Here is a 26,537-nt window from a genome sequence, read left to right on the forward strand (position 1 = left end):
GGCAGCACACTCTCTCTCTCTCATTTGATACTGCCAAGGCACCTTCTATCAAGTTTGCTCTGGCACAGTGGTAGTAACACTCACATAATGCAAATCACAGTTGCACTTCTCACTCCACACCTGCTCACACCTATCTGGCTAAAATTTTGGCTGTGGTTCCAACTTGCAGACTTCCAAATGTTTCAACCAGAAGAGGCAGAGTCTAGCTTGTAGTGGAAAAAAACCTTTTTGATTAAGTATTTCAAAGCTAGGTGAATCTGGTTTTTAGCTGCATATAAAAAGCCTTAATCTCCCAGAAGTTTTAGAAGCACTGTTTGTGCAGCAAGTGTTTCCTCCACTGGAGGAATCCAGAGAGGAAATATTTTATAGCACAAAACCCCTTGTTCAGGTATTGGTGTGAGCATGCCTTGAACCTGTTGTGACCCCACAGTGGTAATGTGGATGAATTGCTGGAGTGACAGATACACAAAAATGATTAAAATGGGAAAATTTGAGTTCTGTGAATTTCCTCCCTTTGAGGTTAGCCATTCCATCTGTCATTTCAGTTACAATAGGCTTGTTGTCTCTGCAAACAATTTTTCACTACTACTGAAAGCATAGCCATTCCTCTGCTGGGATTAAAGCAAAAGTTTGCAAGGAACTTTAGGGCTAAGATAAGAGAAGCTGTTTCTCAAGAGAGCACTTAAGAGGAATTAATGCTGATCAATGTGTTTCTTGATCGTTGCTTGAGCCAAGATCTCATATGTCTTCTCAGGCTGATGGGATAGCAACATAAAACCTCTGCATTTTATTCCCTTGTTCTAAATGCCCAAATTTATTACTTCCCCTTTGTCTGGCTAAACCCAAAGGTATATGACACAGGAAAAGCTACTTGGCGTAAATACAGAAATGCAGTTCAGGCTGAGGCACAGAGAAAACAACTTCAGAGGCAAATATCTTAATGGAACGTGAGGTTTTCATTTCATCACTTTGCATCTCCCCAGATCATCTGTGTGGATGACCTCCATGAGGAATATTCTTTAAGAACAATAAATGCATTCCTCACAGGTGTGATGGTGAAGGGCCCAGCTTTGAGCTCTGCTCTCATCTTTGTGAAGTGCTAATGAGGCAGCCTTCTACTATTTCCTTCTTGCCTCCGCCCCCCCCCCCCCCCCCCCTTCTTTTTTTTTTGTTGACAGATTTCCTGGCATCTGAAATGTTATTGATTTATCTTTTGTCTTTATCAAAATGAAGACATTATAGCATTTGTGCTGGGTAGCCATGCCCTTCCCACTACCTCTCTATTTGACGGTCCCTTTCCATGGTTTTGGGCTTAAGTAGAACTGCCCCAGCTTGGGAAAGAGGAACACTCACCTCCCCAGTCTCCACCCTTTCTCCTTCCTTTTCCCCTAAGCTCTCCTCCACAGGGACTGGGGACCCTTCTCCACAAAGTCTATGTGGGTTACCCAGTCATGGTATGCTTAGCTAATGGGCGTTTTGTCTGTCAGCTGAATTTGAAATGACAATACACATGGCACAACAGAAAACTGAAAAGAGCACAGAGCCAAACCAAACCCACATTTGTCAAAAAAAAAGGCAATAAGCAAAAAAAAAAAACCCCAAAACCGAAAATCCCACCAACAGAACCTAGAACAGGTCACCCAGGAATTCATCCCGGTGGGTTTTGAATCTCTCCAGAGGAGACTCCACAGCCTCTCTGGGCAGCCTGTTGCAGTGTTCTGTCACCCTCACAGTGAAAGCTTTTCCTTGTTAATGTGGAAGAATATTGATAGCATTCCTACCACTGGAGTGTTCTGGTTGGGCCACCTCCATACTCTGTGTGAGGCCATAAGCTACTGTGATCTGGGGAGTCACTGAGGAGCTCAGGGCTGCCAGATTGATTTCTTCTGGGTCTTCAGGCTGCCACAATGCAGCCAGGTTGTCTTCACTTGAGCTAAAAGGCACCCATCATGAGAGGTCCATTTTCCAATTTCTGCTATCTCACTCTCTCTTTTTAACCCCATGTTGGTTTCCTTGGGCAAAATGGCTTTTACAGAGTGGCTACAGGGCACTAAATTCTTGCCTTTAGTAGCTTAGTTGCTGGTATGCAGAAGAGAGTTTGTAGTTAAAATGCTGTTACTTCTTCAGTAGTACTGAAGTACTTAAAAAGTATCTCTTCCTGGCTTAATTCCTTCCTCTCTTCATTTCTATGTGCTTGCTTTGTAGGAAACAGAAGCATGTTCCAACAGTAGCACCTCTGGCCCAAACAATTTTTTCTCATTCCCCACAGTCTCGTGCTCAGTACCATCTGACAGGACTGTCAAGCTGTCACAGAGGAGTTTCACCTATCAGAGGGGTTAAATAACACAAAGGAGTAAGTGCATTTACTCCATTAGGCTGAACACATCTTTTCCTTTTCCTATTTGTTTAATGATAGTTTTCACAGTGGGAACAGGGGCATTTGCACATGAAACTGCAGACATAGCTCTTAACTTATGACTAGTAAACATTGATTTCATTGTCATAATTCTTCTTGTTTTACTTGGACACTGTCTTATCAGAATCAGAGGCCCTATGAGGTCCAGAACAACACTCCTACTTTTGTTATGTGGTAGCCTGTCACATTTTATTTTCTAGATATATTTCATGTTACATCCACGCCCTAAATGCCTTTAATAGTTTGATTCTGTTATGTCAAGGCTATTAAACTTCGTGTCAAAATGCTCTTGAGTCCAGTTCACATTGACTGAAACTGCTTTATGTGGCTATATGTGCTTTTGCAAAATTCCTGGAAAAGTGATTAGGAAAGCAACAAATGGGTCCACCCTGCTGAAGAAAAGATGAGTCATTCAAAGAAGGGTGGTGTTAATTGTACTTTGTTAACTAAAGGATTTAATAAGGTGCATGCTGTTACCTCTAGACAAGGATTCTGGTTAATTGTTCCCAGCAGTGTTATGCTACAAATTCATGAGAAAGACTCACTCATAGAGGACCTGGACTGTACTGTCCCTCCTACCAGTGCTCTGGAAGCATTAAGTCCTGTTTTGTTTTATTTTCTACGTTGGGCCTAAATATTTATAGCACCATCTGTGAAAGAAAGATTGGCTGGTCCTGTCATGCTAGCATGGAGGGACACACTGGCATGTGCTCTCTGTTAGATGCAAAGGTTTAACTGGGGCTTTCCAACCCTTGGGGTGTGTTACTTCTGAGGTCACTGGGGACTTCTGTGCTTCTCTGGTCCTTTTGATTTGTTTTTATGTGCAAGTCTTTGCTTGTAACTATTAACTGGAACCTTTTCAGGGTTTCTGAAATGACAGTCTCTTACCTGACACTATAGAGATTTGGTTTATAAGAGAAATCACCATGCCTTCCCTTCCAGGGCAAAGGCAATAATATTTGCCACTCTTCAGTGGCAGTGTGGGAGTGTGTATGCCCAACAAGTATGAAAAAATTTGCGGGATTAAGTGCTAAAAGTGGCAGGTGAAAGCTGAGGGTCATCACTCTTCCCATTCTGTCTGGTGTGCTTTGGAGGGACTGCTGCAGCCCAGGCTCACCACAGGCTTGGGGGTGCCTCTTTTGTCCCCTTGGGCGCTCATCACATGTAGTGTCAGTTTGCAAGCCATCCTGTGTCTCAGCAGAGAGCAGCCCCTGAAGCTGTCTCTCCTGTGCGAAGTGACTCCTGGGGAGACAGGGCACAGCAGAGTCTGGCTTTGCTGCAGCCATGCTCTTGTGCTTGTTACCATGCCAGGTAAGGCAGCAACAGGCTCAAGGGCCCAGCAGCAAGGCTGGATCCTTTCATCAATAACTCTACTGAAAACTATCGCCCCTCCTGATAAGCCTTCAGCCTGCCTGGTAGAGTAGCAGAGACAGTGCCAGATGAGTCACCACGCACTCCCTGGTGGCACTTCCCAGGCAGAGATCAATGCCCTGCGCTCTCTGCTCCACTGGGTTGGCTTCGAGCAAACCCAGTAGGTGGATCCCAGTAACAGCGAGGACCTGGGCTGGGGCTGGCAGGAGCAGAGCATTGCCCTGCCTCAGGCCACTTCCTTTACAAGCATGAATGCACAGGGATGCCTTGATTTCTCATACATGAATTGTGGCTGCGGTAAAGCACAGGAGAGCGCTTCAGCGGCAATTACACTGGAAAAAACCCAGAGTAATCCCCTTTAAACCGAGGCCGAGGACGGGTGGAGCTTTCCCTTCTGGAGTTCAGCTGGCCAGCCATAAATGAAAGAACTCCAACAGCCTTTTGTTCCTGCAAGTAATTAGATATTGCTTGTCAGGTGCAGATGCACTGTGGATTGCAATGCTAAATCACAGCCACAAAGGACTCAAGGGAGTGAAACTTGCTTTGGCTAGCAGTTCAGAACCAAAGCTTTAAGTTAGCAGGCAATTTTCAAAGAGATTATGTTTGTGAGTTGAGTTTATAGATGCTGCTGCAGCTATTCCAAGATTAATGAAGTAATGGACTATGATATGTATCTTTGTGGCTTGTTTAGTGGTTGTGTTCCTGACTCAATGGGGAATCTACGAAAATGCTTCCTGAAATTAATTACTTTTGGGGCAATTAACATCATCCATGGTCATGAAACAATGCAAGCAAAAGGGCTTCTGTTTTTTCTCATCTCTGTAGCAAGGAAGTACGTCTCTGGGACCTGAGTCAAATAGCTTCAAGCAAGAGAAGACTTGAAAAGGACTCTTGTCTTCTGAAGGAAAGAGGAAGGAGAAGCTCTTTCCAGATTCTAACATACAAGGTTATGACCCACTTTCCTGGCTCACTGCATGAACAGAGCATGATGGCATAGTATGGCAGGTATGCACACAAACATTGAGATACTCTTTTCCTGGAGTGCTTCTCTTCTGATTAGCTAACACTGGGTTTCACAGAATCTGGTTCACTCTCTAGTTCCTTGAAATCCTGACCTGCAGATGTGACACCACAAACTGGCCAGTGATGAGACTGGCCAGAGACCTGTGTCTTATGGACCTCACTTAAAATCAACTGCATGAAATACTAGCAAGAAAGAGGGTAGCTAAGTGACCCAGTTACTGTCATTTTGCTTCTTAATTTCTTCTGAGGATTGTAGCAAAAGCCTTCCTTGTCTGATGCCCATCAGGTCATACATTTCAGAGCCATAGGCAAGGCTGGTGATTTGCCAGACTGAAATATGCTGGGGTACCTACAGACAGAGCCTCAGCCTGCCCCTCGCCATGTGTGCCTGGCCTAATGCCACCCATACCTGGGCAAGCTGCCTGGAAAGATACATAGGCTCACAGAAGCCACAGCAAAGATAGTGAAAAAAAGAGAATGAGGCATCCAATAAATGCTGGCACTGATGCAAGAGAAGGCAGAGGCAAAGTGTAATCATGAGGAAGGAAACGCAACCATTTAATTTGATTTAAACCATTGTAAAACCCACATTCTGAGCCAGCAATGATATCCAGATGAGAACAGGGTTTCCCTGTCCTGAATGATGCTGTTACAGCCCCTTGCCTTGCCTTTGTATATAGCAAATGTTCTTCAGCACAAGCTTTGAGCTCCTAAGTGCTTCATAACACTGCTTAATGCTCGTGCATTGAATAACCTCACTAAGTACTGCAAATACTTGCCATTTGCAATGACCTGAAGACTAGTCAGAAACTGGATCAGGCTGGAGAGGTGCTCTTTGCAAAGACAGTCAAAGTACAATTAACCAACTGTTCAGAATACCTCGAGGCAATCACTCTTTGGTTCAATCTGTTTGGGTTTTTTTTCTCTTTCAGTTCAGTTCAATGTCAATTAAATCTCACCTTAGATCACAGGACATCTTTTTGCTTGATGCCAGCCTTCTTTTGTTGAGCTTGTGTGAAGACACAGTGGTGAGGGTAAGTTATGGAGTTTACTGGCTTGACATTGCTCCATCTTAATTTCAATAGGAGAAGCATTTTTCAACTTTGGGTGACAGAAGCCATTATATGATCACCTAGTCACTCTTAAGCAGGAAGGTTATTAGGTATTCTCAGTCTCTGCCCTTCTTTAATGTTGGATGGGTCTTCTCATATCTGATCTAGACCAGTCTATAAATCGACTGCTCTATAAATTCTTGGCCTTGTACCCTGTGTAACAATAACGTTAGCTTATCCACCTGCGGTCCTTTTGAACTTCTTGTGCTGGAGATAATTGATTACCTCCAGAGATTATTTCATTTTAAGCATTCCAGTATAGATTTTACTGGACCCCAACAACTGCAATATATATTTCATTAGGTTACTCATTAACTTGTTTTCTGTCCAATGAGTTTTTTCTCATCCACTTCCTTTGTCATAGCAAGACTTTGTGTGTAGCTCAAGGGTCGTTTTGGAGCACTGCCTGAACTATTTGTGAAGTTGAAAATAAGCTTAAGCATTTGACTTGGCCAATTCCAACACTGTACTCAGACTTAAAAGAAAGCAGTTAGGCCACTGAAATTAATACAGCTCAAACTTTTCTGATGGCTACACAGCTAGATGTGCTGCAGGCCTTGCTGGAATGGTTTTCTTCATTTGCCTCTTTATTTTAGAACTGGAAGAGAATACACAGCACAGGTGAAGTGTTGCCCAGTTATTTTATTAGCATAATCACCAAGGTGAGCATTTCCTACGAAAGGAAACACATTATCCTAAGAAGAAATTTAAGCAGATCTCAGCTTCTGCAAAGTAATTTCTGTGGAGTTATAAAACCAAAATGTTATGCTCTGTTTGCAAACCTGGTCATTTTAATTAAGAGGCTTTCTTCCATTCTGTCCATGCTAGAAATGTAATTTTCTTGAATGCTTGGAAGATGTTTTTAGTGTTTTTGTTAAAGGAGTTACCTTTGCACAAAGTCTTAAATGACCTGAGCATAAATTGAGGGCAATTTGCAATCAGCATCTCCAGATAGCTCTTGAAAAAAGCTGTTGGGTCCTGTTCTCCTTGACAGGCAGCCCTGCCTGGCCTTGTGTTCCCAGGGAAGAGCAGCATGGTGGCAGCACTGGCAGGTTTTCACACTTGTAGGTTGTGAAATGCCACACTGGTATTTCAGCGACAGTCCTTGGGGCAGATTTCTGTACTGAGGCTGCCTGTAAAGACAGTGTTGCTTTTAGGCAGACACAGGCAGATGCAGGCATGTGCACATACACGTACACCACGTGCTTTGTTAGTTGTCTGCGGAGCCAGAGGGCTGCTCTGACATGCTGACACATCTCCAGTGCAGCCAATGGAAAATTTTTTCCCTCTGGAAATGTTCAAACCTGGCCTAGATGAGCAGTAGTTTCTTCAAGATGTTAATAGAATCCATTCTATTTCACATTTGTCCTGATTCTGGCAGATACATGTTTTGGATGGCTATGCTTTCATGTGTGGCTGTCCTTATCATTACTAGAAGGGTATTCTGAAATGCAAAGCATTTGTTTCTTACAAGAGGTTCTTTGCTCAAACTGGGCAGATGTTCTAGCTCACCTGAGCTGTTTGCCCTTCTAATTCTTCTTTGCAGTCTAAGTGAGAAAAAAGTTCTGCCTTTTTCTCTGTATGTGTAATTTGGTTTTAGCTGAATTTAAAGAGCTGCTAGGTAGAGAAGTCATTGCTGCTTTTGTCCACATAGGGTGCATTTAAAAGTTGTACTGTAAATATGCCACATTCTCACTTTTCTACAGTTAACTTTTGGCATGAGATTTCACTCTGTGGTTGTAAATGAACTGCAGACATGTTTTAATGGCAAAATTCAAAACGTAGCCGTAGTTTATATCTAAACTTGGCATCTTAATGCCTCCTTCTAGGATTGTGGGGTTGCCAAAGTAAGTTCTCCTCAGCTTTTATCTGTGCATCTGGCCTTCACTTGGCATGGGATGGGCCTGTGTAGTGTGAAATGAAGTTACAACTTCAGCATAATGTTGAAATGTAATAAATTAAAGCCTCTAGCCAAATGAAACTTGTAATTGGTATGCCATTTTCAAGTGAGAGAATGGCTCAGGCAGGTTCAGCATTCTGCCAGGGCTGCAGAACGGCTGTAATTATCCTGTGTGGTTTTTAATACTGCTGAGAAAAAGAAAGTGCACTAATTTTTATAACCACAGTCTGCTGCCAATGTGAGCATCTAAGTATTTCAATTAGATGAAGTGTTCCTGAGCAGTAAAGGCAGGGTCAAAAAAACTGCTATTGCCAGCAGAGGCTGAGTTACTTGCAAAGTACTGTGAATTCCTGTGGACACATAGACATTAGACTGTCATGAAGACTGTAATTTAATTTCAAGATTAAACTCTCTCAGGATCAGTGTAAAGCATATGCTGGAAACATGAGAGGACAGACTAAAAAGTGTAATTTTTCTGCTAGTCCTTCCTAACTTTTAATGCTTGACTTTTTTTCCCCTCTCATTCCTGAGGCCATGCTTCTTATAACCAGTGTACATAAATTTCTAAAGACACACAGAGACAGTGAAATTTGGTGTGCCTGAATAGATTTCACACCTTTCGAGAAACAATTGAGGTGATAAGAAAGCTCTGGTGGCAAAAGAGTGCCCTTGAGCATGTTGCATGAGGAAGTTCCTGCAATAAATGTGTGTGGGAGTTGTTGAATATATTTAATCTACACTTGTCTGTCAGAAATAATACATTTCAGAAAAAAAAAAGAAAAGAAAAGAAAAAAGTTGTTGGTATTTATTTAACCTTGGAGGTGGAGTAGCACCCAAACAACTGTTGAACCTGCTGTGCAGTCTGAATGCTCACAAATGCAGGTAGTACTTTTGGAGCATTGATGCTTGTTGATTTCAGGTTTGTTTAATAGCCATATAAAGTAATTTATCAGGAGAGAACAGAAGAGAGCACTGTATCTGAAGCAGGTACTTTCAATTCATGTCAATATATATGGAAACACTTTATCCAAAATATAAACTGGACTAGTGCATTGAGCATCTGCCAAATGCCACCTTTGAAAGGCAGCACGGAACTTCTGAGCTTCTTCCACTTGCAAGTCTCTTCAGGTATTCAGTGGCCAAAGGCAGGTCAGGGAAATAGAAGTCACCAAAATGACAGCCCAAAAATTCCCCCCAACATTACTTTGGCAGGTACAGCCTAAAACTGCCACAACTGCATTGCTCATTCATCAGCTAGGCAGCCTTCATGTTTCCTCCATGTACAAATGGGGAAGGGCATTGTGTTCAACCCTGTGAGGGTTTGCAGTGAAGGTCTCCTCAGATGAGTTTTCCTTGCTGCAGGTGGTGTGCCTCTGACCTAGCATCCAAATAGTCTTTCTGCAAAGTGGATTTCAGCTCTTCTGAAATGCCTTTTCTTTTCCACACCATTTGCTTAGCCTTTCTCTCTTTCACAGCTTGCCCATCTCACTTTGGTTTTTTATGGCTGGGTAGTGTTTCCCGCCTGACCCTGTCCAGTAACACTTCTCATTGGAGGTTTGGCATCCCTCAGTCCTCAGCAGAGAGAAGACAGCCTCTTTCCCTTCCTCCCCATGCTCCAGCTTTCCTGTCACTTCCTCAAGAAACTGCTCTGGCACTCACATCTCTTTCAATGCCTGTACTCCAATCTTTCACATCAAAAGATATTTTTTTCTTCATCCCTTTCTATCATTTAAGCTGTGACAAAACATTTACAATAGCATTAACTGCTAATCCAATGCATCAGTTTTTGACCACTACCTTCTAAGCATTTTCAGGCTCAGTAGTAGTATGTAAGAAAGGAAACAGAAGACTGCAACAATGTTGTCTGCAAATATTACTTTGTAGAGTCTCTTTTACATTAGCATATATGAACCCTGTTGCATCAGGCCTGGGTTTCTCATCCCAGCCTCCCTTTATTTTAATAACTCTATGCTTTGTCCATGTGCTTTAGAGGAATAAGTATGACCCTATTAATAAAATGCTAAGGCTATCATAGTATCATAGTATCATTCATGGTTGGAAGGTACCACAAGGGTCATCTAGTTCCAACCCCCCTGCCATGGGCAGGGACACCCCACACTAGATCAGGCTGGACAGAGCCTCATCCAGCCTGCTCTTAAACACCTCCAGGGACGGGGCCTCGATCACCTCCCTGGACAACACATTCCAGGGTTTCACCACTCTCATGGTGAAGAACCTCCTCCTCACATCTAGCCTGAATCTGCCCACCTCCAGCTTCATTCCATTCCCCCTAGTCCTATCACTACCTGAGATCCTGAGAAGTCCTTCCCCAGCCTTCCTGTAGCCCCCTTCAGATACTGGAAGGCCACAATTAGGTCACCTCGGAGCCTTCTCTTCTGCAGACTGAACAGCCCCAACTCCTTCAGTCTGTCCTCATAGGAGAGGTGCTCCAGCCCTCTGATCATCCTTGTGGCCCTTCTCTGGACACGTTCCAGCACCTCTACATCCCTCTTGTAATAGGGGCTCCAGAACTGGACACAGTACTCCAGGTGGGGTCTCACCAGGGCTGAGTAGAGGGGGAGGATCACCTCCCTCCACCTGCTAGCCACACTTCTGATGCAGCCCAGGATCTGATTGGCTTTGTGGGCTGCAAACGCACACTGAGAGCTCATGTTGAGCTTCTTGTCCACCAGCACTCCCAAGTCTCTCTCCTTAGGGCTGCTTTCCAGCCAGTCACTGCCCAGCCTGTATTTGTGCCTGGGATTGCCTCGACCCAGATTCAGGACCCTGCACTTGCTCTTATGTTTAAAGCAGTTTTTTTTCCTAGCATCAGGAAGGAAGGAACTTCTTCAGGATCCTTATTTTAATTTTCAAAAAGACAGACTAAAATTCCTGTAATCCAGCTTTCATCTTAAGCACATAGCAGGAGCTGGGTAACACACCTAATCCAGTGTACTAGCAAACAGAGCAGACAGCCCACGGGGTGGCCCTGTCCCTCCTCAAGGATAAAGGTTGGTTTTGAAAGCCTCCATTGTTCTCTCTGCAGCATCCTGCCCTTTGCTGTAACTGAAATGCAAACACGAAGGTAACCACAATACAAACGCACAGTACTGCCTGCTCCAACTATGCTGCCAAGCCACTTTTTTATTACAAAGGGGAGTTTTTATGATGAAAACCCCGTATTTACTCTTTACACTGTCTCCTCCCTTTTGGTTGACAGCATTTTTCCTATTATTTTTTTAACCTCAGTTACAATTAATTTATTCTGCACTCCACAGCCAAGGTTTTCCAGCCTTCAAAAGCTGTGTAGGGTTTAAACTCATGCATAGTTTTTATTTGAGCTATGCCCAATGGCCGGTGGTTTGCATTCAATTCATGTGTGCTCAGGCATCCTGAAGCACCCTCTGCTTTCCAGGCAAAGTTCAGCATTAGTGATTTATTTTGTTATTTCAAGCCAAGCACAGCTATTCTGGCTGGGCCCCATGATCTTCATGGGCTTCAGAAAATTTTTTGGAACTTTCTGAAAACTAGTACCCTCTTAGGCAGCAGCTAAAAAAGCCTCTTTCCCTCTTCATTTTGTTTGAACTATTGCTCGGCTATTTTGATTCCTGGTGAACAGTAAAATCTATTTTTGAGGGTCAAACAAGCCCTCTAGAACTGAGGGGAACTTGAAATCTCTCAAGTTGCTGTGGCTCCCAGATATCTAAATAGATTTGAGGCCGTAGTGGTGTTCTTCTGAGCACCAGAAAGCAAGAACAAGCTGTTAAGGCCAGCTCCTTTCAAGGTGAGTGATGACAGCTTGGCTCATAGCCCTGCAGCTGATTACAGCTTGGAGACTGCAAAAAAAGTCATAGGTAAGAGAGGGTCTTGTGCAAGTTTGGAGGGAGTATGTGGTCAGCATGGTAAAAAAGACCCTAATGACAAGCCCTGTGTTTGTAGCTTGTGTTCCTGTTCCCCTTCATGGTCATGGTGCTGCCTGTACTGTGACCAAGGCTATGGCTATGTTTAGAAGGTCTTGGTATCTTGGGAGAATTTGCAGTATTGGCTCTAAACTGTAGCTTCTAAGGACATGTACGGCAAATGCCTGCTTCCTCTTCTATGTATCTGTGGATATTTAGGCTGGTCTGAGAGATCACTAAGAATAACAGGGTACAAATAAGGGAATAGAATAGAATAAACCAGGTTGGAAGAGACCTTCAAGATCATCGCGTCCAACCCATCAACCAGTCCAACCCACCTAAACAACTAACCCATGGCACCAAGCACCCCATCAAGTCTCCTCCTGAACACCTCCAATGATGGTGACTCCAATGGGAACTTAGGTTCAATAATGGAAACATTTGTAACAAATGTTAAGCTCCCAAACCCGAGCTACTTATAGTCACAATGGATACGGTGCTGGAAGATACAGCTGAAGAAAGGATGTAAGCAAATTCCAATTTCTGATCCTGAGCTGACAATACCTCTCATGTGTATAATATGGTTTTGGTTCCGAACATGTGAAATAAGATGAGTTTACTTCATCATATGCAAACCTATTAAAATATCCAAAGTATCCCTGTAGAGAATGATCTAGGTAGACTATCTGCAATAAATCCCTTTTTGCCTTTGGTATGTTGGAGCAAACCTCTGTGCTGCTTTTTCAGTGGGCAGATGCTGAGGTTTTAAACAAATACGCTGTGTGTAAACCCACATGGTTATACCGATGCCTGATTCCTCAGCCTTGTCCCTGATGTGCTGTAATGCTGAGCTCAATCATGCATTTTCTCTGGTGTGATTTCAGCTGCTGTTTCCAGACCTTTACCTCCAATCAGATGATGCCTTAAGGTTGTGCTATTGTCCCTGTTATCTAATTAAAGAGAGGTGAAGACAGAGGATGCCAGATGCCTGGACAGGTCAAAAATACTGAACAAAGAAAGCTGGAACAGATCTTTTAGACCAAACCAAATTATTTGCAGGCATTACAAAGCCTGCATTCAGAAACACTCTCCTGTTGTAGACAAGCCTAAGTCTCTGTACACAGATATTATTAAGCAATGAATTTGCCTTTTTAAAGGAAGGGCTGAGTCTTGAAAATACGTTTGCTGCATCCCAGCAAGTAGGTTCACTAAGAACAACAGAGACCAAAGACAGATTTTTTGCATCAGAGAGAAGACTTTATTATTGCTCTAACATTCTTTGCTTTCTTTGGAGTCCTGCTGAGATGTTTTTGATTGCATACAAGTTGGAGATCAGTTATAATAAGGTGTGTCGTTGTTCCTTATCCCTGTTTATAGCTTTCAGTTGTTGCCAGGTCTGATGTACTACTTTGTGACTTTTGAACACTGCTTTGACTTCAAAGAGACATGATCATAGAAGCATTTAGATTGGGAAAGACCTTTAAGTTCACTGAAACAATAGAAAGAACCCAAAAAGTTTGCATCCCCTTCTTGAGAACATCTTACTTGGAGACAAGACATATTAAGCAGGGCATTTAAAATTGTCCAGTATTGTGTGGGGGCTTTGCTTGTGGGTTTTTTTTTTTGTTTGTTTAATATCTCATGTGAGTTTCACAAAAATAAACCAGTGCTTGAGTATTTCTGAAAGTCTCCTTCCTCATCTTTAAAATGCAGCTCTTCATTCCCATGCTTTGTACATTAATTTTGCCTACCCACTGCTTTTTGGGCAGTAAAACGAGACTTGCCCTGGTTTCCTGGTGTTTGCTGACCTATGGCATACGCAGTGTTACGTGGGTTAACACCTCAGAAGAAAAAGTTAGGCTTTAATTGTCTGTTTTCTATCCTATTTAAAACAAAAATTATAAAAGCAATGTTCTCAATATGTGGTGCTTTAAGTTCCCTTCCTCTGTGTTGGTTTTGGAGCTGCAGTATTTTGAAAACAACCTCATTAAAACAAAAAGAAAAGGAAAGTATTTTTAAAACCCCTTACTGGAATGCATTTGATTTGAGTTACTCAAAGCAAATGTGGAGCACTCAGAGACCTATGAAAATGGGTCTCTGATGGGAAGGCAGGGTGGTTTGCTTGCCTTCTCAGGACACGTTCTGTTCTGCACGTACCTGAGGGAGCTTCTGGGCACCATGTAAGAACAGTGTGCACCTACTAGCAGAATATAGCTCCCCGATATCCAGGAATATGTTTGGACACAGCAAGATGTCACAATCTGCTGGCTGTCAGTTTCTGGTAGGAGCTAGATCTTTGGCCAGAAGTACTGAAATGAAGAGGCCTGAAAATCTCCTGTCAGGTCCCTGCTTGAAGGATTATGCATCCCCATCTGGACAACAACAGCTGTAATAGCTCCCATGTCAGCAGTCCAGCATGGGGGCACAGGACTGTCTTTGTTCATGTAGGAAGGCTTGTAAATATATAGTGTTGGTTGCCATGAATGTAGCTTAGCTCCCCTGATTTCAGAAGAGCAATGCCAGACCATGTCAGCTGATAATCCAGCCCACAAAATTTTATGTATTTATATATGAATTTCCTATTGGTTTAATGGACAATTTGACTATTAGTTTGTTGAGACAAATCTTGCTTACTGAAAGCATCAGATGGGTTCTTTTAGTGCTGCTTTTTCCTCTTCAAGGATCATATAATGGGAACAGCATTTAGGTGTTTAGAATGTCCTCCTTGTTACCTATTCCCACAAGTGCAAGCACAGCCCATTAGAATTGCTGTAGGGAGGGTCATTACTTCAAGTAAGAGAATATGAAACAAGGTCATATGAATTCCTTAAGCAGCATGGAGCCTAACCTCTTGTGTATTTATCTATTAAAAAATAAAGGCAAGACTCCTCTCCTTTTACTGTCTATTGATTATCAACAGAAACATTCTGAACATGCAATTTTCTTAAAATAATCCCTGAATTACCAGTGAATATCTCTGCCATCAACTAGCAAAGAACCATGGGTCTAAGTCTAGCCCAAGTGTGTGAAACATTGGTTCTGGACAGTTACAAATTCTAACAGCCACATGAGGGAGGTGAAGGGGAGCATGGGACGGTAAGACAAATGTAAAATCAGTTCTGTTGCTTGCTGTTGCTGATGAAACCTTGACGGAAACAGGCTTAAAAAACAGTGAGTGCACAAACACAAACAATACAAAAATAACCATTTTAACTTCATTTGTGCTTTTATAATCCAGGCAGTGAAACAGCTTCTTGTGTATATTCAAGAGTCTGCAGAGTTTTATTTAGCATGTGGGAAGAAACCAAAGGGTGAAAACATACTATGTCCTGAGCAGTGCACTTGATGCTTACCCACTGTAGAAAACTATTTGTATAAAACAGTCTGAAAAGAATTTGCTGCCAATCAGCATTCCAAACCCCTCTGTATGAATGCCTGTTAGACTAAAGGCACTCATCTGAAGTTCTGACTAGTGGTAAACCTGGATGAAACTTCACCTCAGATATCCTGAATCCATCTTTGGTTACTCTTTCATTGCTATATACAGTGATAGTAAGTTGATTAGGATTAAAATCACAGGACAGCTACCCTCTAGTCACTCAAGTATTATATAAAACTAGCATATTTTTTTCTGAGATACTTCCTGCTTCATGATGGCAATGCCAACCATGTGAAGACAGGTTAACTGGTGCATGATCTTCAGTGGTGTTATGCTCTGCTTCAATCTTTTAGTGAATTATAGGCTTTTGTGGTTCGGCTGTTGACGAAATCCGCCTTCTTAAAGTCAGCCTTTGGAAGGAAAGAAAAAGATTAATTCATTATCTTCAGCGCCCATTCTGCAAGGGAAGGTGAGTTCAGCTGCCTAAAAGCAGCTGGAGCCATGGTAGAGGTCTAGGCAGAATCCTCAACAGTCAGTGGAGACAAAACAGGCATCTCCCAAGAGTGACTCCATTCTGTCTAAGACAGGTGAGATGAATCGCTGGAGTTGCTCAACTCTCCAGATTCCTAACTCATAGGTGACTAACATCAGCTGAGATTAACCCTATCTGAACAAAGAGTACAGGGCAATGCCCAAATGACTCAGGAGTTTATTACTCTCATTTGACTAAATGATTTCTCTTGCTTATTAGACAGACTTATTAGACAGACTTTTCATACATATTTAGGCATGAGGCAGCCTGCAGTTTTCAGTGCTGTACTTCTGTCTCTAAGAGATGTGATCTGCACAGGAACAGCGAGTAGTCTGCATTTTTTGAAACTCAGGTCTGACAAACGTGTCTCATAGGCACACCCTAAGTACCAGTGACTTCAGAAAGTTCATGCCAACAAGGATATCGCTGTACAGTCAAACCAGGAAGGTACTTGCAAAAAAAACAGAGACAGCAAAATTCGGTTAAAGTTTATATGAGTACAGCACCCTTATTCTTGGATGGAGGTTTTGGGATTAGGGGTCAGTATCCTGCTGAGTGTGATGCAAGATTATTAAAGGATTCAACACTAAGTAACTTTTTTTGCTTTGAGCAAGTAAAAAAAATAATTCAGGAAGAAAAAAGCTGACTGGTAAAATGCTGAAAGCTAGAGCTTGATGAAAAGGAATAGGTTTAGGTTATAGGAAATTTTAGGTAACAAATTCTGAACAAGGAGAAAACTAGGAACAAAACCAGTTTGAAATGCAGGTTGAAGGTAGTTAGCTCGAAGTCAGCCCAGGTGTGTGTTTAAAGAGCAGTAACAGAGCTACAAAAGGAAAGAAAAAAAACTATTGTGTTGGCTGATTCATGCTGGTCATTTTTTGTTTGATTTTGCCTGTGGCAGTAAATGTTTGCCAACACCTTTCACAAGTCTTAGCTTTTTGTCCGAATATAACTAACACCTGGGCTCCCAGGCCACACAAACAAGCAGCAGAACAAAACTGCTCTGATTTTAAAGCAGGAAGCTGCCTCGCCCTGTCATTGTTTTTGCTGGCAGGTTAGGCTCTGTGTGTCAGGTTGTTTCAGTCAGTGGTGGATGGATACCTACTGCGCATCACTTCTCACCAGCTGACACTTCTGGCAGGCAACAGCAATGTTTTTCAAAGACTTTGCCAGTGGATATAAAACCGCAGAGAGAATATGAACATATAGATGAGCAAAGATTAAGAACGTGCATTATTTGTGCAGAATCATGTTCAAGTAACAGAAACACTGAATTCAGAGACCATTTGAAATCCCATCATAAGTTGTTTCTTAACAGCCCAGAAGTGCTAAGAGCCCCAGAGCAGGCCTAAAGAACCCTAGAGAGTTCTAGGTCTGAAAGTACATTGTTTGCTCTAACCTGGATCTTACCTTTTTGTAAGCGCTGTGGAGTTCAGTATGTGACCACAAGGAGTAGAGGAGGACTGAAGCAGCCCTGCTAGCCTTGCTGAACATGTTACTGCAATTTTGCAAAAAAAACGTGTTTCAGTTCCCACTTCATAATCACCATGCATGTCCAGACTTCAGCAAACATAACCTTGCAGCATTTGTTCTGCCTTTTTCCTCCTAAATGCTGTTATACTGCTCTTTGGGTGTTCTAGCACGTTTCATGCTGTCCTGAACACTGAAACAAATTGAACATGCTTCCTTGCTTCCCTCATTCTTCAAAATTAAGGAGAAATTAGGTATTTGATAGCCTTCACCTCAGAGCAGCTATCATATTATTCATCTTCAGTTGAGGAAAATACACCTCAGTGTAACAAGCATTTGAAGGGATCTTTCCTGCCAGTACAATCTCTAGTTACTTAGGATTCAAACTATTCAGGGCCTCATGAGGCCTCTTTTACTGAGATGAAGTTCCTCTTTCATTTTGTGAAAAGAAAGGCAAGCAGGACAATTATTCACAAAGCATTAATTCTCTTTTGAGTAAGTATTGGTTGCATGTGATTACATATTGATGCATGATTAAAGGAATTTTGATTCTGTTATCTAAAATGCCACTTTACTGACAGTATTTAAGTACAGTGCTATTAGTCCTATAAAATGTACACCTGAGCTTTGCTGCTAGGGATTACCAGTGCTGTATTACAAGGAACGGGAAACAAAGGAACTTTTTGGGAACATGTAAGATCTAATGGTTAACCACTATATATATCTCAGATCATGCTGTGCAGATATCTTTTGATAACTGTCAAATTTAACTGTGGATGGAGCAATCGTTAGAAGAGATTTTTCTGTTTCCTAGCAGCTGCAATTCAATTCACATCACAGTTGCTTAAGATGCCTTGTACCTTGAAGTGCCACTTTCCCTGCTCTAAGCGGCAGAGGTTGCAGTTCCCTTTTTTCCTGGGGAAAGGAGAAGTGAGGGAGGAAGACTTCTCAGCTGTCTTACCTGTCATTCATGCTGATGGCAATAATCTTTGGTAGGCCATCAGCACTCAGAAGAAGTCGTGCATTGTGTGAGCTGCTCTGTGTCAAATTGTACAAGGTGTAGCAGATGGATGCTGTGGTTTCACAGACAATATCAGATCCTGGGACAGACTCAGGCAGTATTGAGACCAAATCGGGCAAAACTTCTCTAGCTACAAGTTGAAACAGAGACAAACAGTTCCATTACTAACAGGGCCAGGTTTATCTAGGGGTCCCGTGGCACTACATTGGACAGTATGTATCTTGCTGTGTCTCACTACCTCCTGTAGTGAGGTTACCAGGCCTGTGCTAGCATCACGCTGCCCCTTTCCAACAAACCCTGTGTGTCCTATAGGTAATCATTGATCATGGATATAGAATACACGGCAAACTGAGAAAGGCTGACCAGAGCACAACTCTTAGTGCTGCACTTGTCAGCAGCTGACTGTAAGGGGATGCACATGCTCAATTTTATGAGCCAGTGTATGATATTTATTTAAGATTAATGTCATATTCTGAAATCCACCCACACTCAGGAAAGATCATTTTGACCACAGTGGATGTGACCTTACCAGCCAACCAAACAGCCAACAGCTCTGAACACCAGCTTAATACATTGAAATCTGAGCTGTGTGCACCAGAGCTGACAGAAAATTACCGCTGTCAGCAAGAGCTCATAGCCAGATGCTTCCACTGTAAGAAGTAGTACTGGGCAATAATTTGGGGTATTTTTTGCCCTTCTTCCCTCCTAGTGTTTAACTTGGACAGAATGCTTTGCTCTCTGTGAGTTCTACTAATTCTTTCAGATGAGTGTGTGACAAAGTTCATGTATATATTGAGATGAACCTGCATTCAATTCATGCAGTTTAGGAAAGGACCTTTAAAATTGAATGAGCCACTGCTATACTAAGTATTAGTCAAAGTGAGCATACCTGGGTATGTCTGACATGGTAGTTGATTTTCATGTCCATTGGTAAATCAAGGAAAGTGCTTTTCAGAAAGTACATTTGGAGTATCATGAAAATGTTCAGAACAAATTCTGGTTTTTCAAGTAAAATAAATGTACTGCTGCTTTCCAATCATTTTATTTTTGGAGATGTTTTATATTACAATTATCTCCATTTAGTACCACAGGTTCATTTTGCTTGATAAATTCAGACACTTTTATGCAGGTAACAATATGCCCTTTCAAATGTTTTCCCTTGGCCAGTATTTGGTGAATTTGACCTGAACTCACACATGTTTTCAGTCAATCAAAAAGAACAGTTTTCATAGAGAACAGGCTCATCTGAATTTTCCCCAGCTCTCCCTACCATGGGTAAAGCAAGAAAATGACTTTAAATGTGCAAGGTGAAGCACCTCTCTCCAAATCTATACTGTTCTCTCTTTCCGGCATTCTTTCTTTTTTTCCCCTGATGAAACCTTAACTTCTCCTCAGTTTAATTCCTGCTTTTCCTGGGGGATTCAATACTTGTAATTTTCAACACCATATGGATTATCCCTTTGAAACCAGTCCAACAACGTGTTACAATATTATCATTAATAGAAAATGTTCTCTAAGGATTAAATAGTGCCCAGGAGACTGTTCTGCAGACGTCTGGAGGTTGATCAGCCCCATGAACCAGCTGTATGCTTGTAATTTCCCCTTCCCCCTTTGGTGGGAACACAGAAAAAGACAACTGATGTGAGTTCATGTTATCACATCAGCGAGAAAAAATTCACATATGCATTAAATTGAAATGAGAATACTCAGAATAGAAATGGCTTCTAAGCTGGAAATAACTATAACCTTTTAGAAATGAAGTCCTCTAAAAAGCCTCTTTTCCTATAGGATCTTCTAGCTTCTAGTCTCAAAAAATGTATGCAGGAAAACAGTGTGAGCTGTAAGCTTCCAAAGCTTTGTGTCTAAAAGAAGGAAACACTATCTTTGCTAAAAGAATCAGGGCTGTTCTGTGATTTATCACAAAGGACTGCATAGCTGTAGCAACATGGAACTCGGCACTCTCCTTACTTTACCCTATCTTAAGCAAGAGGAAAAACTCCCTCTCCAAACTGTGTAGATTTTTACTTCCATTATGTGTTTTTATAAAGTAACAATAATGGAAGTATCTGATGAGGAACATAGAGTTTAGAGAAAACTAGGGTTTACGATCTTTCTTAGGTAAAACTCTTCATTTTCAACCTTAATGGCTGCAAGCATCTGAACCACAAATCTCCTAAACCCACATATTAGGTTTTTTGCTCACTTCCTTTTTTTTTTAAAGAAAGAAAAGTTGAAGAGAGCAGAGAGAGGAAGTCTTTGCTCACCTATATCATTTTGCAGAGAGGTGTTGCGAGACAAGTTCCTGAGCAGTGAGACAGCTGTCTTCTTTACTGTCGGGTGGCTTGTATGCAGCATAGCTCGAATACCTGGAAGGCCATTTGCCTTCTGAACAACAGTCCGGGCTACCGCAAATGGCATCTGTTAGGAGGCATGTGACAGTAGTGTGTCATTGCCATGAATGTCTTGGCTCATAAAAAAATTCAGCAGATTCTCTACACCAATTTATGTATGATTAAAATAGTTTAAATACAGAGCTATGTATGAGGTGCAACAGAAAAGGAAGGAGATAAAACTGAAGTTTTGAGCCTTCTTTCTTTCACATGCTCCCTGGTCAGCTCTTCAGATAGAGGTCAAGAGCTGTCTTCTACCTTGATTATGTTTCACAAAACCTCTTTTCTGGTGCTTTTGACATCTATTCACCCATCACTGTGTAATGAATTAGCAAATTCCACACTTGGAGGTATATACACAGAGTGAGACGAAGCAGTCACCATATCTGCCAACTGAACTGCTGGTTATGACTCTTTCTCCAACTTTCTTCAACTTCCATGATCATGTTTGAGATAGTGACTCATCACTGATTATTTGAGCTCAGTGTGGTAGGCATGTTGCATTGCAGCCCTAAACTCTATGCACAAACATTAAGAACTAAACAACATGAAAAAAAGAAGCTGACTTACTGGGCCAGTGCCTGCTGTGAGGTTCTGAAGAGCTCCCAGGGATGCTTCCTGGGTATAGTTTCTGGTACTCTTTGCTATTAAGGAGAGATATATCCTGATCAGTGTGGAATGCCAGAGTGATTCAATGCCTCTGGGACTGCTCTTTTCCTCAGGCAGCGGAACGTCCTGTTGCTTCTAAACACGTAAACAGATCAAGCCTTTAGAAACAGTGACCTTATATAACTTTATGCACCACAAGCTAAACTAGATACTTTGTAAGTCTCTATGATCAGATTATTTGCAGAGTGCCAAGGTGTAAACTCAAATGACAACATGTAAAATGACAATATTTAATAATGCCAGCCACTCCATCCAAAAAGAGGAGATAGGTATAGGGACAGCTGATTCTCCTCCCTTGCAACTGACACTAGATGCTGAGGACAAGAAGGAACAGAATGGCCAGCTAGAGTTGTACATGGATGGAACAGGAGAAGGCAGGATAGACTCCCTAGTACCAGTTTTCCCTCCAACAATTCCCAGTTGTGATCTGTAACACAGTGCATCAAAATAGAAGGTCCTGAGATATCCCAAAATGCAGAAGATCATGGAAGTGGCAATCACCTTGTGCTGGTTTCACAACTGCCATACATGGTACAGATACTGCTCAAATCTATCAGAGGGGATGAAACTGAGAGCAGTATTTCTCAACTGATGAAGCAGTTAATTGCTATGTCATTTGCAGCAGCAGCAGCTGAACAAGGTAATAGGCATTAGGAAGGCTGTCAATAAATTTGTATTATTGGGGCAAATAAATGCCACACTATCAGATACATCAGTAATAGATTAAATAGATTTCAGCCTTATTCCCCAGATGTTGCTACAGCTCATTAACAGATCGAGATGAAGCTAAACGTGGTTTACCTCTTTTACTTTTCTGCTCCGTGTTCCAAAACAGCCTGGTGTTTTATCACTGCTAGAAGTATTTCTTCTTTGTATGTATATGCTCTGAGCATAGCTCTCAGGGAGTTCTATCTCTAGCTGGTAGGAAAGATTGTGAAGAATGCACACACAGTTCTCTGTGGCCTAAAACAACAAAAGAATAGAAATCTTAAAAGCTTTGGCGTACGTTGAAGGGACATGTATAGACCTGGGAAGAGCTTTCAACTGCAGAGCTTCTAATGGCATACAGAAGAGTGAGTCTCTGTGGCAGTGATTCACAAGACTGCATTGACACTGAAACATTAAACATGCCCTGGGATGTTCCTGAACAGTGAGGTTAACTGGCACACAGGGCTTGCATTTGGAGCAGGGTGCACCCCTACTGGAAACAGTCCTGGGACATTATAATTCCTCAGTTATGCCTGGGAATTGTTTGGGCAAGTGCTGTTTGGCACAGACCAGAAAAGTGCCAAGGAATGTTTAAGAGCTTAAGAGTAAAGCAAATCAATTACACAATTTGCTGTAGTGTCAGCAAATTAAAAGCTTTGTATCTTTCCTAAGGAGGAAGTGCTTTTCTGTGATAGAATGCTTTTTTACATTAGAGGTGCCTTTCTGGGCATGGCTGAGGTCAGGCCCACAAATCCCAAATGATTTATTACCAGCTCTTTTTTGAAAGTGGGAAAAAAAAGGAGTGAGTGATTTTAAGGCAAAATGCAGCAGGGAGCTTTTGGCACAAGCGTCAAGTGAAGCTAAAGCCACTAAACACAGGCAGATGGAGAAACTCAAGTAACTAATCCTAGAGCAGAGCTACAAATCTGCAGTAATTGCCACTTCACAGCACAAGTTATAGCAGGTATGCTAGAAGGGCCTCACAGGCTGTGGCTAACTCCTAAGTGATGGCTGGTCTCACCTAGCTTCACCCAGACAGAAGGCAAGAATCTAGTCTAAGAAATGCTCTGGGTTCATCTGCAGTCAGTGATGAGACAAAGGGAATGACAGAACTGGTTTTTGGAGATGTCCATATCCTTGTAGTTAATGGCTTAGGCAGCAAGTAGAACTGCCAAAAGCCACAGAAAAATTAAAAAAATAAACCCATTCTAAGTGATGGAAGCTCCTTAATTACACTGCCACCCAAAAGGATTTAGGTTCTTAATTTCCTAAGGCACTAAATATACAGGAGAGTAACCTGATTAATTTTTGAAGCTACTAGCTCATTAGCTCCATGAGACAACTAAGAAGGTATCATCTGAATTTTTAGGCAGTTCAGCATCTCTGAAAACTGTGACTTTATGTCACTTTATATAAAAGACAGAAATTTCTAGCTTTGGTGATTCTGATGTTTTCCCCAGTGCTCAGGTATTTTATTCTTTTAGGCTGCATGAAAAAATACTTCAAAAAGCTCCTTGCTGGACTTTTATCTCTGGTAGCAGTTGTAAAAGCCCTGGAAAGAAGTTTGGCAGTTACATCACAATTGCTTCTGAATATGAGGTTCAAAACAAAAAGAAAAGTTCTATTTGCAATTTTCCCTAAGAAAAGAACTTTCATCTCAAAGAATACCTTGTCATTAGGCTCGTGGTCTGCAATAGCTCCTTGAATATAATACACAAGAGAATCAATCAAGCCAACACATTCTCTCATCTTTTTTCTTCCTTCTGGGCCAGCAGAGCTCATGTTTCTGTGCAGGGAGGAATAAGTTGGTGAGATTTAGTCAAAGATATTTACTTGCAGCCCTCTGACAAAGTTTTTCAGCTAAATCTTAACAATGCTGAAGTTAAGGTTGACTGCTTCCTTTCTTCAGTGCTGTAAGATAATATGAGCCTCTACTAGGTAAAATTTTCACTTTAGTGCACTCCCAGACACAACCAAATATTCAAAAAACTCCAAACCTTTGTGTTTGGCTGGATAAGTTAAGACATGACCCAAATCTCAAGGATGAAGATTTAAAGCCCCTTTTTAAGAAGTCAAACAGACTGCATTCCTCCCCAACCCCCATTCTATTTTAGTTATAGTTTTAATGTTTAGGACAGTAGTTATGTCAAAAAACCCAAGGAAAGATACTTGTGAAAATGTCCATGCACACAAATGTCCTTTAGCACTTACCTACAACAAACCAGTTCTTGACCTAAGAAGATCTATCAACAGACACACAGTCTGAGAGTTTTAGGAACATTTTACATTAGCAAACAAAGTAACTGCTGTCAGTTTGTCCAAATTCACATGGCAGTCCATGTGTTTGTAGAAGCTCTGAAGGATGCTAGCAGGCAGGAGGGGATGTAAATGCAGCTGAGCTGGTATCTTAAGGCAGCCACCTGGCCCCAGCACAGGGTGAGAGACTGAGAAGAACTGTGATGCAGCTGCCACTGCCATCACTGCCAGACTAGCAGAGTAAGGCAAGAAGAAAAAAACCAGACACCATACTCAGCTGATTGTCAGCCTCCCAGAGAAGTTGCTAGTATCTAAGCAGAAAAGATTGAAACCACTACAAGCTGCTCAGAGAGGGAAATGCCAGTTGCTTCCTTCAGTGCCTTCTGCTGTTCTACCACAGTGTTTCAGACACTGCTCTGCATGCTTTCTGCTTTCTCCAGGCCAAAGGAAGCCACTATTTGCCTGGCTTTTCAAGTAACATTTTCTATGCTTTGTGGTAACCCAAGTACAACTTGAAAGTTAATTACAAAAGTGATTTAAAAACCCTTGAAAAGACAAACACACACTTCCTGCTTGAATTTGGCTCTAAATAAGCTACTGATTTCCAGGGAAGTAACAACACTTACGGGTTTGGGGTATAATTATTTTTACAACTGAACAAACTTTGAATTATGGAATTCTGGAATTATAAACATAGGCCTCATTATTTTGGAGTCCTGCAGCTCTGCTGGCCATGCAGTATCACATTCCAGCTCCTTTGTTTGAAATAACATTTAATCTTAACCCCATTTTAGCATCCATCACAAAGAGAGAGGGCCATGTTCCTTCACACACTTTCAGGGTGTTTATTTTGCATGCTTACTGTACCCACTGGAAATTGCAATGGTTTAAAATGTTATTAACGACAAAGTAAGCTACAGCTTTAAACTTTCCTGTGGCTCATGATTGTAAAATTAATATAGCATTTTATACAGTCAAAGCAGTTCTGTTTATTTCCCCTGGGAAGTACATATTCAGATTACATACTTAGGCACTGCAACGACAGTTTTACCTTAGGTCACGCTGTTAACAATATCCCTATTTATGAGTTCATTCCCTCATGAAATTATATATCAAAGAATCAATATTCATACTCCTCAATATGATCTACTACAGACATCACTTTGGAATTTAATTTTACCTATGTATGTTACACTTTCATATGTTTGTGGTTATGCTGACAAAAACTCACATGTTACAGCCCTTCTGGCGCATACCAAAAATAGTTTCTGAGGCACACAGACTAAAAATACTATTAAAAGATAAGTGTGGAATTTCCCTTGCCAAAGACACTTCAGCATTTCATTATTTCATTTTGTCACAGTATGTTATCCTAAAAATCCTTGAACTTTTGACAGCTACAATCATGCTAAACGGCTATGCAAGGAGAGGCCATCACCTGGCCTTGCTGTCTAGCATGAACATGGTGGGGTACATCACTCTGTAGCTCAGAAGGAAGAGAAGAGGTCCTGTCCCATTCTGCAAAGGAAATAAATGATTGAACTCTTGTTTCATGATCTGATGCTCTACTGTTCATAGAATTATAGAAGCATTCATCTTGGCTTCCCAAGATTTGACAACTGGTATGCCTCCCTCTGAGTTCAAGAGTTGGACTCTCTTGTAGTGGAGCTCCTGAAAGCCTTGAAATACTTAGCACTTGGGCAACTGCCTGGGTTGGGCTGGCCTTGTATTGTGTCCTGTTGCAACTCACATGGTGAGACTTCAGGGCTACCTAGAAATCTTCAAGTCTGCTGTGTAATTTTGTTTTACTCGCATTTCATCTGAAGTGCACTGAGAAAAATACACCCATGGATAACAGGATCAGTTGGTGTCAAGATCAAGAGTGTTCTTGTAGAAAAACACTTCTGCTACCCAATTAATGGGTATCTGTAGCCTGCATTTGTTATTCAGTCGTTTGGAGAATGCAGCCTGAGGGAGATTGCTGCTTGTAGGGATGCTCTCCTCTGAATGACTCAGAACTTAGACTTTTGAATCACTTATTAAAAATCTCTAACTTCTGCCAGGCTTAAACATGGTAATTCTGGTGACATGCCCAAACTATACCAGAGAGTAATGTGGATGTATTGTATCTATGTATGTGCCTCATTTATCACACCCTGTATTTGCTGCCTCTGTTCTCCCTGGCACACATGCAGAATGTAACTTTACCTGTAATGAAAGCAGCCATTTACTCATGTTCTTGCGGCATTTGTGGAGGATCAGCTAATTCCCTATTGGGAAATATTCTTTTGAGCCAGAGATGTGAGGTTAACACAAAGAAATGTAACTCAGTAAAATCAAGTGTGATTTTGAATAAAATTGAATGATAAGGTCTGTTCAGTTAGATTGCAA

At 41.7% G+C, this 26,537-nt stretch overlaps 1 protein-coding gene across 1 annotated transcript in view; it reads right to left on the minus strand.

Annotated features, from left to right (window-relative positions):
• Positions 1 to 12,962: 12,962 nt before the first annotated feature.
• Positions 12,963 to 26,537, minus strand: part of PKP2 (plakophilin 2) — a 38,396-nt gene continuing 24,821 nt past the window's right edge. The window contains exons 7-13 of the mRNA XM_068142159.1: positions 23,559 to 23,676; positions 21,984 to 22,145; positions 21,084 to 21,257; positions 20,388 to 20,541; positions 18,064 to 18,253; positions 17,043 to 17,130; positions 12,963 to 15,510 (exon numbers count right to left, since the gene is read on the minus strand). Coding sequence (XP_067998260.1) covers positions 15,442 to 15,510; positions 17,043 to 17,130; positions 18,064 to 18,253; positions 20,388 to 20,541; positions 21,084 to 21,257; positions 21,984 to 22,145; positions 23,559 to 23,676 — 955 coding nt within the window. The 3' untranslated portion in view covers positions 12,963 to 15,441. The remainder of the gene's footprint in view (positions 15,511 to 17,042; positions 17,131 to 18,063; positions 18,254 to 20,387; positions 20,542 to 21,083; positions 21,258 to 21,983; positions 22,146 to 23,558; positions 23,677 to 26,537) is intronic.

The sequence above is a fragment of the Melanerpes formicivorus genome, unplaced genomic scaffold (genome assembly GCF_026170545.1).
Source record: "Melanerpes formicivorus ecotype bairdi unplaced genomic scaffold, bMelFor1.0.p_v2 SCAF_8, whole genome shotgun sequence".
NCBI classification, from domain to species: Eukaryota; Metazoa; Chordata; class Aves; order Piciformes; family Picidae; genus Melanerpes; species Melanerpes formicivorus.